The sequence below is a fragment of the Watersipora subatra genome, chromosome 11, assembly GCF_963576615.1.
Source record: "Watersipora subatra chromosome 11, tzWatSuba1.1, whole genome shotgun sequence".
NCBI lineage: Eukaryota > Metazoa > Bryozoa > Gymnolaemata > Cheilostomatida > Watersiporidae > Watersipora > Watersipora subatra.
The window spans coordinates 10,873,329-10,887,524 of NC_088718.1; the positions used below are offsets into that span (position 1 = coordinate 10,873,329).

Here is a 14,196-nt window from a genome sequence, read left to right on the forward strand (position 1 = left end):
TTTCCATGCTAACCTCAATAAATATTATATACAAGCAAACAAATGCGAAAAACTGTCATATACAGCGGTTGTTTTGCTGACTGTCAGATCCGAGTGGGACATGCACTATATTAGATGAAAGTACTTGACTAAATCGTTAAAAAATCATTATTCTGATTGAAAACATCGTAATAATTTATTAAATACAATGAAACACCATCAGTCTCCGCTAAACTCTGTATAGGCTAATAGGAAAGTACCTATAAGGCTATAAGAACCAACTAGTAAAAAAAATATAACAGAAATAGCATTAGCGCGTGTGTTTTAGACATTTACATAGTGACTAGAGTAATGAAGAGTAAAGAACCTAAAGGTCAGAAAGAATCATCACAGAATAACCAACAGAAACACCAATCATATACCAGAAGGGCTAAGACGAGCTATAAAGTCCAATATATACATTTGTAGCCTAATTTCCTCAGGATCTTCTGTTTCGTAGAAGCCTGCAACACCTGCTTTCATCAGAGTAGTCTGCTGCGATCGCACCTACAAATTGGCATTTAGAAATTAACAAATCACCTACAAGAGAGAAGATAAATTCACTTTTGAATTTGTTTTCACACTTGTATAAAGGAGACAGTGTTAAATATGACAAATTTGAATATAAGTAGGTTCCCATAACAGTCTGATAAACAATTCAAGAATTTTCGATGTATTATCAGCATTTTACACGCAATAAAAATCAACAAATGAGTTAACTGATGTTCATCACCTTTGCAATCGGCTAATCAAATAAATGAATGTAGAACATTTGTTCAGTCAATCAACACACCGGCCTAGCGCAGTCAAGATTGATTGAATCGCTTTCCTCCTCCAACAGTGATATACAGTAGATATTCCTTAAAACCTCCTTATGTAAATTCCCCATAACGTAAAGAATTTATGTAAGGTTGTTGCTTCGTATTACGTAAGAAATACACCATAAGGCGTCAAATCGTTGCAAGTTCTCTAATTGGATATAAATAATGATATTTTAAGCCATGATATCATTTTTTCTCCTGACACATTTCGGAAAACAAATGACATATAGTGACAAATCTTTCATATATACTAGTACACTGACAGTCTAGGGTGTTATGAGAAATCATTATGTGAGTTGATAATGCACAGAGAATATGTAGCTGCACGATTATTCCAAAAAACCTAAAGATGGTTGATTGGTGCTGGTGTTAGAGTGTCGGTCTACCAAGTCGATGTCATGAGTTGGAGCTTCGATGAAAGCAAAATTTTATGCTAACCTCTAACCGGAAAAACGAACATGAATACAATTTTCTCAGTATAAACCAATATTATCAAAATTACTGTAATTAAATTAAATTAAAAAGCTCCGGTTAGTTTTTTTCCTATTTGAAGGATCACAAGGGTGAATTTGGGCCAATCTTGGAACGGATTAGGCAATTTACATGAATTTTATGGCACTTATAACATAAAACTTATAGCGTGAACATTCTCGAACTGTATTATTTACATTGTACGAGGGTCTACTGTACATAACTGATATATGAAATTCAATAATTTTAGAAGTTGTCTACGTTTAAATATTTAGCAAGTGACCATAAAAATTGTTCAAATTCACTAGTTGTAACGACAATTGCAGTTGGACGAGGAAAGCAGTAGAATTAGCCTGTCAAGCTGTTGTTTTGCTCGCTACGCTCGACGGCGGACAACTCCGGAAAATACAACAGTTTGTCAAGACAGGCTGCAGTAAAATGAACTGTCAGTAAACCATCAACTTTAGCCCGCGTTGTTTACAGTAAAAAATAACAATTTAGGTCCAAAATTAGTCAATTAGAGAGAAGCATCTAGAACAATAAGTAAACACAGGCAAATATTTATGTTGTAAATCAAATGCCCGCATAACATTTATTCTTGAAATTTACTTTAAATGAATGGAGGCCACTTTCATTATTTCACCAGAATCCACTAGATGTAAAAATCAATTTGTAACACAAGTTCACACCAACCTGTTGAAACTTGTCACTAGTAATAATAGCCTTCTAACCAAAACAAACCTTGGCATCCAGTTTTTCAACAACAGTCTTGTCATATCGAAACAATTCATCGCGTTTTTTTCTCTCGAAGGCTTCCAATTCCTCTCGATTTTGCAGTTCCACATGCTTGAGATTATGGGTTGCCGACTGACATTTGTAAATTCTTTCTTTATGAGTGGCTGCCATCTTCTGTTTCTCCTCTAAAATCAATTGCAATCTACAGGTCTATGAGCAGAAAAGCTTGTTCACATTCAGCAGAAATTGTCAACAAATCTTTGGTTAATTTTAAGTAAAACAAGAAACTGTTTTTGGTCGCCTTTTCAGAAACCTAATCTGAATAGCCAATAAGTTCTGCGATTTGTGACCATCATTTCTTCTACTACTAAAATTCATGACAGAATTTAGAAAAGTCAAGCAGACCTTTAACGGTAAAGTGACGTTATTGCAACATTGAGAGGAACAGATAATGCCAATGGGCCTTTGTTCGTCAACTTTATACATCTGTAATAATAATAATATTACTTATATTATTAAATACTATAATTTATATTAATTGTAAACAATAGTAAATATGTAACAACTTCTGATAGGAATCAATGACCCAAACAGCGAGCAGTCAGTGATAAACTCCTTTCAGAGAATGAACAGATGATGTACAAGATATCTTGTAATTTGAGCACCTGAGAGGTCATTGATTAGTTTTTTGCGCTGGCTGAAGAGATTTTGTTCCTCCATACGCTGGATATCTGAGCTGCCAGAGACGATCGCGAAGACTGTAGTATCGAGGAGTGAGCTAGCCAGACTGACAAGCACGTCTGATGAAAGTCTTTGCTGGAATTTACTAAAATTATCACTCAAGTCATTATATTGGTCTAGAAATGGACTTCTTAGGAATTAAGTGCACCGTGTGTCGTCACATCGGTCATCACAAAGAAATGAAGCCACGGTGCTACAATCTTGTTTCCTATTAAAAACAAATTGAATGCCTGACATTGCACGAGTAATAAAAAAGTTTTTGCACAGAAAATCAACATTTATTCACCATTTAACTTTTAAATGAAGGTGTTTTATTATTTCTGTGTGTACTATAAGTTTGATTACGTTTATGCTATACATATCGGTAAATTTATAGCATTTTGGGGAAGTGTGGGCACATATCTTTTTTCAGTACAAATGTTTTCTAGTAAATTAGTTCAAGTGAGCTACTGAAGCGTGAAGTAGATAGATCATCTGCCTCAGACCTGGAGGTTTCGAGTTCAACTCTTGTGCGAAACAGATTTTTCATTACCAAAACTTTATCGCGGTAACTGGACACGGGAATGACAAACAGACAAACATTGAAATTTATATATACCGTATATAGAATGATTGGTTTTTAGTCATCGATGGTCAGCTATTGATTCCTGATAATAACTTGTGTAAAGATAAACTGAGATAGCGATTGAATGCTAAACAACGATACAACGGCAACAACTTTAGCCTGAAGGCGTAAAAACATAACCATAATAGCCTTTACACAAATTTCTTAGTCTTTACGCAAATTTCTTAGTAGCCACTTTCTTACTGTTTATTCCTTGATTTATTTTGAATCAAGAACTGCATGCTCGTATTCAAGTGAAACATTTATTAATTGCAATTCCAAACAGTTACATTGGCGAGATGAAAATCAATGCGCTGATCCTGAACATGAAAACTCATTTACTTGTCTTAGGAAGGTACTTATATGGGAAAAAGTATCTTTATCAGTGAATAAGACCAGGATTGGTAGATGCGAAGTAGGCTCCAAACATTAGTTACAAACCTAGCTTTGTTCACTTTTAGTCGCTAATTTTAGTCAGTCAAATTCAAAATAAACATATAACCGTTTATTATTGAGAGCTCCTACACAGGTAATATCTTTAAAAAACAAACAATGGCACATTCTAGAAGTTCTTTGTTTTGTTGCACATATACATATATACTAAAAAATTCACAACCTGGGTAGTTCTCTGGCCAGACTCTGTAATTCCCTGAGGAATTCATACTGACGTTTCTGACGCTCTTCTCGTTTGTTCAACTCATCAGTGACAGTTGCTAGTATACCAGGATCAATATTAGATACCTGATATTCAGACATGATCGGTTTACTGCTCTCCAACTGCTAGTAACTGTGAGGAAACCCTTAATCTAGGTCCATCTAAAACCAACCAGCGCAAGTGATCAGTTGATCAAATATGGCCAACTTCTAAGAGAGTCCCTAGATTGATTCTCAAACTTTTATACCTACTTATTGTAAAATACTATAAAACCTATATTTGAATGTCATGGAGTTTTATTTTTTAAGCCTTCCTCTATAGTGGCGGTTTATTAAAGGTGATATTCAAATAGAAGGTGGCGCTGCAATTTTCGATGAGCTCATCAAAATTTTAGAAGTCAAAGTTAACCCCTTTACGGGTGAAGCGATGCTAATGTCGCCTATATTTTGGCTTCTCCTTCGGGCGGAGCAACATTAACGCCGTGGGCCTCAGCATCTTGGCTAAAACCAATTTTTATATACATCAAAGTATCAAACAGAATTAAACAAGGAACTACTTTGAGTAAAAAAGTATTAGCCAGATCCAGTTATCAATTATTTTGGTTTTCAACCTTTTTCCTTCAGTGACATTCTATTAAAGGTGGTATTTTAAATAAAGGTGGCAATAAATTAGGTTTTAGGGTACATCCGTTGGAGAACATTTTCTTTAGTTTCAGAGCGCGGCTACACAGCCTATCTTTGCACTGATTTTTGTCAAACAGGCTTGTGATGGCATCAGAATTAGGCTGTGTATATTCAATGTTTATTGGAATACTTTAACAAGTCCATCCTTTTGGTTAGTCTCGATTACCATTAAGAGCAATTTATTTATCTTGAAGATACTGGAAACCTTTTTGTGACAAAAAATTGAAAAATATTAAAACTGGTCATGAGTGAGCAAATGCACAGAACTATAATCTCTAAGGCAAAAATTATTAAAGTGGATATATTAAAAATGATGAGTACATCATGAAAAAATCGTTGGCTTGCATGATTACCCTGTGGAACCACTTGCCAAGCATCGGTAGTATTAGCGAATTACTTTGTTTTTTTTTAGTGTAATTGTGTAATTAGTTCTTAGTGTAATGCAATTCCTAAGATGGTTACACTAATCAATAATTCACTTATCTGTGATTTACTTATCTGTAATTTATCATCATTATTCTTGCAGTTTGGTTGTTAGTTGAGCATCTAAAGTGTTCCCGCTGTAAACTGTCGAAAAACGGTCTAGCTTGATAAACCCGCCTACCAACTTTTTCACAAAAAAGTTTTTTGAACTGTAGATTAGTCACAAAAAGGACTATTCTCAGATTATGATTAGAATGCAGTTAGTTACACACTAAAGTGATGACACCATCATAAGCTATCGGAATGGAGGAAACATTTATATCATTGTTATTCTTATACAGCCATACTGAGCTAGATATATCAATGTTTCATGAAACTCAGCCATAGCCTTTAACAACTGGCATGACACAACACAATGTCGAAAATACTAATGCTAAGACTACTCAAAAATACATATACTAATAAAATGTAAGCCAGGCGATGTGTGTGGACAATCCTTTGATGATCGACTACGATATCAGCTTAGCTTACTACAAGCAGAGGCTGTGCGTTTTTAAGAGCATCATTACACAAACAATGGCTCTGTTATCCTAGCTGGACATATCTGAGTCCAGAGGTAAAGGAACCTTAACGACCGGAGACAAACCCAGTTGCAGAGAGTAATTTAAAGTTGAATGCCATTCCTATTACTACCATTGGCCTTTCTTGGGTATTGAACCCAAACCTGTTGTTTGCACGTCAGGCATTTTAGAACACAACTGCTCTTAACATAGTGATAGTAAAAGCCAAGCAATAGTAGAACAAACAAAAACGGAAAGGACCTTGAAAAAACAGACTTGAAAACGATGTGATACATTTACGAGTAACCAAAGGGGATGACAATTAAGTGAGCTACTTAAAAAACAACAATCAACATCGCAGCACTTCAGGCACTCCTAGAAATCATATAAAATGAAGGGTGAAAAGAACAGCTATGGAGATCATTGAGAACGCTATATAGCACTTAAATGAGAATCTTAACATTATTATAGTAGCTTATTATTTCGAGCAATCTTTATTGCAATAAACAATAGTTGCATTATACAATATATTTTTCACAAAGTACCACAGCAAACAGACTAAACAGCAGTATATAAGCTGAAAAAAGCAACTAATGAGTGATCCACATAATATAATGTTGGAATTGAAGGATTGATATGAGTTTAAACAAAATGGAGTCAAGAATAAACAACATAAAAATACTTAGGCAAGTTCCTTACAACAGAGTTCTAATTATGAAAACAAAAACATCACGCAGACAAGTTAAAATGGGTGAGGCTACATGGTGATTGCTATTAGTAATCATAGGATAGTAAGCATAGTTTGAGTTTTATTTTAAAGGATTGCTTGTACGAGCACGCATAAATTTGTTATATCTGATATTAGTCAAATACAGATAGACATAAAGAGAATAACAAGTTACACGGCTATTGCAACTTTCATAACATATTCTCATGGAGGTGGTATCAACAAATTCCGGAGATGGGATAATCACCATTACAAGCCAACTTCCAGATTTAACCCATTGTACTATTAGGACATTGAGAACTTGGCATAAGAAGATCTTAGATAATCACCAAAAGATTCTAGTTATAGTCTGAGACTATAACTACTTGTGTCAATATCCAGATCCACACCTGGAACCAATTTACACCAAACCTAGGATTATGATTAGATATAAATCTCCGCTGACAGAAAACAACAAAAAGTAGTCACAAATCCCAAAACTACAAGATTCAGAAGCAGAGACCTGAAACATACGGTTTCACTCCTGGACCCTAAGGCTAATGCTGAATCAATATGAAAGGACAAATATTCACTCATAATCTTTACTCTTTCAATACAGTTTCATCGTGGCAGACATACGTGTCAGCAGAGCAAGCCAAAGAATCGATTACCAACAAAACGATAGGGTGACTATATTTTCAGTCTCGGACATTTACTTTCTGTTCTCATAATTTAGTCTAAATGTATAATTATTATATTTTTTTTTATAAAAATGAACAGAGAGTTATGGGAAAACCCTTTGACATTCTTTAATTTAGAAATTTCATTTTCTTTTGAAACGCTTGTCAAATGCTATAAAAAACAAAAACTTTTTTATCGTTTAATGAAAACTCATGAAACCAACTATAATGTTACAAGGTACAAAAACACGGAAATATAACAAAAGGCTCGAGTTACAACCTAAAAAGACATATCTATATAAAACCCTTTATAAACCATTACTGTCAGGGGATAGCAAGGCATTTTACAGACACCTTAAAAAAGCAAAGCGCAACGGTTGTGATGTTATACCCAACCTAACTCTAAATGGATCTACATCAAAGTCATTAACAGAAAAAGCTAATATGCTCAACTGCTTTTTCAGTCAGTGTTTGTTGTTGACGACGATAAACCTTTGCAAACTGATTTTGAGAAATATGATGTAGATGATTCTGTCTTTGAAATAAAAAAGAAAGGTGTTCTGAAAGTTCTCAATGACATTAAAGTTGCTAAATCATGTGGTCCAGGCAACCTAACTGGCATACTTCTAAAGACTTTTTTTGCTTGTATTGTTCACGCATTAACTGAAATATTTAAGTACTCTCTGACCTCGAGCTCTCTTCCGGATATATGGAAGCTTGCCAAGGTGAAACCAATTTTTAAAAAGGGCGATAGAAAGCAACCAAACAATTACAGGCCTGTCTCATTGACTTGTATTACTTGCAAGCTACTGGAACACATAATAGCTTCCAACACTCACCAATTTTTTGACAAAAACAAAATATTGTGTGACTCTCAGCATGGTTTCCGTAAAGACAGATCATGTGAGACACAACTGATTCATACTTTCAATGATTTAGTTTTAAATAAAGAGAAACATCATATCACAGATGTTTTGATACTGGACTTTTCGAAGGCCTTTGATTCAGTAAATCATCAGAAATTGCTACTTAAGTTAGAAAGCCTTGGTGTTCACCCTATATTTATATCATGGATTAGAAATTTTTCAATTAGTAGGAAGCAATTTGTTTCAGTGGAGGGTGTTGAATCACATTTTTGCGATGTTCTCTCTGGGGTCCCTCAGAGATTGGTTTTGGGTCCGCTTCTGTTTCTTGTTTATGTGAATGACTTGCCAGGCAAAATAACATCGGAATGTCGTCTGTTTGCAGATGATGCCCTTGTGTACAATTTAAGAAGTGAGAGTGCGGTTTTAAATGAAGATTTAATGACTCTCGAGGAATGGTCCCGCATCTGGCAACTTTCTTTTAATCCTTCAAAGTGTTCAGTTCTTCCCATCGGTGAACTGAAATCTCAGCAAGACTACTATTTACATAATGTAAAGTTAACAAATGTTGACTCTAATCCATATTTAGGAGTTGAGCTGAGTAGCAAATTAAAATGGGAAAAACACATAGATAAAATTACATCAAAAGCTAACAGACTAGTAGGAATGTTACATAGAGTTCTTAAAACAGCTGACACTAAGACAAGATTAGTGGCATACAAGACTCTGATACGATCAGGCCTTGAGTATGCTTGCCAGGTGTGGGACCCACATTGAAAAAAGATATCAAGAAGATCGAGAAAATCCAAAATAAATGTCTGAAATTTGTTTACCGCATAAGAACACCAGTAAGGTTTTCACAATTAAGGGAAAGCACTAACATAAAATCATTACAAGAACGTAGAAAATATGCCCGAATAAAGCTATATTGCAAAGTGTTGAGTTCTGGTGTTATTCAAAACACTTTTACTCTTCCCCATAATCCGCACGATACAAGACAAAATAGGGAATTGTACATGCCATCTATAAAATCAGGGCGATATTTTCACTCCTTTTGGCCAAAAACAACTAGGGATTTTCGAGAGGATGTCGAGTGTGCAGATGTTTAGTTTCTTTGATTTAACCGGAGAGATTTGTACATGTATATACGTCAATAAATAAATATATAATAAAGAATTAAAAAAAATATAAATAAATAAAAGTAAAAAATAAACAAAAAAGGTTCTTGAAACTGAGTTTTCACGTCTTTTTGCCTTTGAAGGCTCTCAGTGAGAACAATCTGATCTTTGCAACGGTAGTTTTAATGCGCAGCATCTGAGAAGGTCAACTGTAAAATCTTAGTTGCATTAATTAACAAGACAAATTGATTGAGACAGTCGACAGACTTCGACTTCGACCTTGACCTGAGAGGACGTGCCACTAAGTGCTTCTCAGATTTTAGCAAATTTTTCTTGAACTTTTATGAATATTTGCCTCTTTTATTACTCTCTTCTCCTTTCTGATTTATATTTTATACTAACATAACACATTAATATTGTTTTGAGATCAGAGGGAAGGTAGTTTGGCCGCCTCAGGCACTACCAGGTATATGACACTGAGTGGGATCTTTTTAATTTTTGAGTCCCTACTTTTTAATTTTTAATTACTAGACTCAGTGGTCATCATGGCAGGTGGGAAACAAAAAGCAAGGAAAAAAGCAATGTCAACATCAGGTACTGGCAGAGCAGAGCCATGTGCAAAATGTAAGAAGGACATAGATGAAAGTTTGGAATCCTCTATTGAGTGTGAGGTTTGTCATCTTTGGTTTCACAACTCCTGTGTTGATGTTCCTGAGAGTCTTTTAGATCTCCTGGGTACTAAAGGGTTGCACTGGTTCTGTTCAAAGTGTGATGGTCAGGCTTCTGGGCTACAGCAAAATGTAATGTGTGAAAAACTCTCTGGACTTACGTTAGAATTGCAAAAAACTGTTGACAAAGCAAAAGCTCAATTTAGTGAAGTGTGTAGAAACCAAGATGTTTTTAAGACGACTCTTGCTGAGGTTACTGAGACATTAGAAACAAACAGAAATAAATTCAATGAGATGAATAACCAACATCAGACTCTTGAAAAGTCGTATGCAGATGTTGCAAAAGCTTTGGAGCAAAATAGTCTTAAAGTTCAAGAGAGTTTTGCAAGGCAGGCTGGTTCCTTGGTAGCCCAGTTGGAGGATAAAGAAAAGCAAGACAGAGACTCTGAATTTAGAGCCAAGAACCTGATCCTTTTTGGAATAGAAGAGAGTGACAATAGAGAGGAATGGGCACAGCAAGTAGACAAAATCATTAAAGATTGCCATATTGACATGAAAGTAGAAAAGAATAACAGCTATAGGTTAGGTAGGTACGATGCTTCAAAGCACAAAGAGCGACCTCGCCCTCTTAGAATATCCACCAGGTCTGAAAATCAAATGTTTGAGTTGTTGAGCAGGATTAATGGCATGAAGCTGTCAGGTATTTTTGCTAGAAAAGATCTTTCTAAGAAAGAACAAGAAGAGGATTTTCGGCTTCGAAAGGAGTTGAGAGAAACGAGGGAGGCAGACCCAGATTCTGCGTACAAAATCAAAAAAGGGAAAATAATAAAAGTGAACAAGTAATAACATCGATTAAAATCTTGCTGCTCAATGCTAGATCTGTTAGAGGCAAACTGAATGACATCCAAGTTCTGTCTTCGGAATATGATATATTGTGCATAACCGAAACCCATCTTGATCCATCATTTAATAATGAAATGATTCTGAGCTCTTCTCAAAAAATTATATACAGACATGATCGAGATTGTCATGGTGGTGGTGTTTTGTTAGCTTTGACAGCCAGTTTGCCTCAAGAACAAGTCTTTTTCAAAAGATCTTTCTTACCCGTTGAGGCTGTTTGTGTGAAAGTTGGATGTCCTAGAGATGAAAATGAATTTTTTGTTCTTTGTTGTTATGTTCCGCCTGGGCTGGCGAGAGAGGCAGTTGCACCACTTGAGGAATTGCTGGATTTTATGACCTCTGACTTTCCAGGGTCTAATGTACTAGTTGTGGGGGATTTTAATTTTCCAGATATAGATTGGTGCAACCTACAAATTCGATCAAACTCAAATCAAAAACAATTGCATAGATCTTTTTTGAACTGCATCTTGTCTCATGATATGCGTCAGATTATAATGGAACAAACACATCAGCTAGGAAACACTTTAGATCTAGTTATGACAAATAAGTCTAGTTTTGTTTATGACTACAGGATAATCAACCCCGGTATCAGCGATCATTTTTTAGTTGAACTCTGTGTAGCAGCAAATTTTAAGACATCTCATGAACAGCCTTCTTTTATCAAATTATACCACAAGGCTGATTCTACTGCTATTAAGGAGCTTTTGACTGATTCTCTGACAGATATAGTACAGGCAATTGAAAGTAAAACGAGTATCAACTCCGTCTGGCAGATTTTTGAGACGTCCATGAATCTAGCTGTCAATAGATTTGTTCCTAAATGTATCCCTAAGAAAAATGATAACAGGGAGCCAACATGGTTTAATAACTCAGCCAGGCGTGCAGTGAAACAACAGCGAAAACTTTATGACAGAAGTAAGCACACTGGGTTAGAAGTAGATTTCTCCAAGTATAAACAAACTAGGCGTACCAACAGAAAGAGTTTTCGTAAAATGGAGCAGGAATATTACCACCGAGTGCTGTTTGAACCCTTGGAAAGGGGTGATAGCAAACCATTTTACTCTTTTTATAGGCGGAAAACTGGAAAAAACTCACAAGGCACTGCGGTTTTCAAAAATAAATCAGCCTTAGAATCATCTGAGATTTGTAACGAATTTTTTCAGGGTGTTTTTTCAAATAGTGACTGTTTTTCCACAACTCAAACTGAACTTTCTGCAGATAAATGCCCTATACAAGTAACAAGTGATGGAGTTCTCAAACTTCTAAATACTCTTAAGCGCGGGAAAGCCCCGGGCCCAGATAAGTTTAGAAAAGAAGATCTTTGCCTAGAACCTGAAATTATTAGTAAGATATTGGCGAGCATATTCCAGTACTCGTTGAACATTGGAAAACTTCCAGATATCTGGAAAGTGGCCAATGTAGTTCCGGTACATAAAAAAGGCAGTCGGGAAGATCCGGGAAATTTTAGGCCCATATCTCTGACATGCATTGCTTGCAAATTGTTAGAACATATTGTGCTTAGTAACATCAATAAAGATCTGGTAAATGTCATATATTCTAACCAACACGGTTTCAGAAAAGGCCTATCTTGCTCCACCCAGCTAGTCTCTACTGTGAATGAAATAATGAAATTAGTAGATAACAATAATATAGTACATGCAGCGGTACTGGATTTTTCTAAGGCATTTGACAAGGTGTCTCACGGCTTGTTGATCGACAAATTGATAAAATCAAACATAAACCCGTACATGGTAAATTGGATTAGGGACTTTCTGTCAAACAGACTCCAAAGAGTAGTGATAGAGGGTGCTGCATCTTCTGACCTGCTGGTTTCATCGGGCGTTCCACAAGGGTCTGTCCTCGGGCCCACCCTATTTTTGGTGTACATAAATGATATCTCCGATAATCTAAATTTTTCTACTATCAAGCTTTTTGCAGACGACGCTTTACTTTTTTCTCAGGTAAACACCCTTCAGGATTCAGTGAATTTCCAGGAGGATTTAAACATATTAGACCAGTGGACCTATAACTGGAAAATGAATTTTAACACTGATAAATGCCAAATCGTTCGTTTTGCAAGGCAGAGTAGCGGAAACCCAGATGTGGTGTATTACCTAAGTGGCAGACCTTTATCTGTAGTAGACAGTTTTAAATACCTCGGAGTTTTTATATCAAATGATTTTAATTGGGATTTACATATAGACTCAATCATATCTAAGGCAAGTCAGCGATTGGGAATGATGAAGCATGTTTTGTTTGATGCGCCGATGAGGGTTAGAAGGGTTGCATATCTCACTCTGTGTAGACCAATATTGGAATATGCGAGTGAAGTATGGGACCCTCATTTGATGCGACAGGTAGCATCATTGGAGGCAGTTCAAAGAAGGGCGGTTAGGTTTATATCTGGTTTGAAAGGTAGGCAGAGTGTTACGGAGGCAAGAATTTTTATAGATCTAGAACTTTTAGAACTAAGACGCAAACATGCAAGAATGTCTCTCATGCTAAAGATTTTATCTGACGACTGCCATGAATCTCTTATCGAAAGTTTTAACCAAATACAAAATGTTCTTCACAGTCATGAAACAAGACTGGTTACGGGGGGTGCTCCTTCAGCTGTATGTGCAAACACCGGGTTTTATATGAATAGTTTTTTACCTAGAACATCGCGCAACTTGCGCGGCTTACCATAATTTTATGTTTTATTGACTATTTTTAAATAAAGTTCTCAACGGCCTTCTTTTGCCCGATTTCGGGATTTACGGGTTCTTAAAACACCTAGACCTAGATTAAAACAGTTAATAAACAAGATCAGGCCTTATCTGGGAGCTATTAGCATTAACTACTTGAAGAAGTCCATCCGCATTCAATAATAAACTGAGCCGCTCCAATACGCCGTAGAGCAATTGGTAGGATAATCCAGTTCTAAAAATGTTGTGTCTTACTTTCACCAGTTAATCACCAACGCAACAAAGTATTTGAAATGTTAATCTTAATGGCATTAGCAAGTAAAATAATTAAATCTGGACCAACTGTATTACATGAAATTTTGTGTCATCTAATTTTAAACATTTAAAGTTCCAACTTCAACCCTGTTAATAACTTACTAATAACATGGGTAACATTGGGCGCGCGATTGTACGTTACAAAACACAGAAAAATGACTCATTATCAAACCTTAACTCGATAATATCAGTCTGCAAATATATCGGCAGTCGTGATAACTTGAAACATAGTAACGTTTCATGAGCAGTCTATTGTCAAAAGTTTTTAATGTTTGGCGCCTAATTTGCTTAGCTTTTGAAATCTGAACTACCTGTATCCTAATTTACAATAGGAAAACCGAATAAAAACATAATAGAATTATTGATGAAATTGTAGTTTTTTATTTTTGCTGCTTTTGGTATGTGGTAGGCTATTTCTAAAAAAGATAACAATAGTGTGCTAGTAATTATGACCTATAACGTGAAACCGAAAACGTATCTTATTCCTACCTTCATTTCAATTTGTCAGCGATTGTAATAGAACTCTTTCTGTCAGTTTCCGCAGCTAT

General features: G+C 35.7%; 1 protein-coding gene across 1 annotated transcript; it reads right to left on the reverse strand.

The window, feature by feature from the left end:
• Positions 1-216: 216 nt before the first annotated feature.
• Positions 217-4,207, reverse strand: LOC137408533 (protein DGCR6-like). The gene is made up of 4 exons (XM_068095093.1): positions 4,007-4,207; positions 2,711-2,871; positions 2,052-2,230; positions 217-525 (listed from the first exon to the last, which is right to left on the reverse strand). The coding sequence occupies exons 1-4, from the start codon at positions 4,144-4,146 to the stop codon at positions 394-396; spliced, it is 612 nt and encodes a 203-aa protein (XP_067951194.1). The 5' UTR covers positions 4,147-4,207; the 3' UTR covers positions 217-393.
• Positions 4,208-14,196: the final 9,989 nt, after the last annotated feature.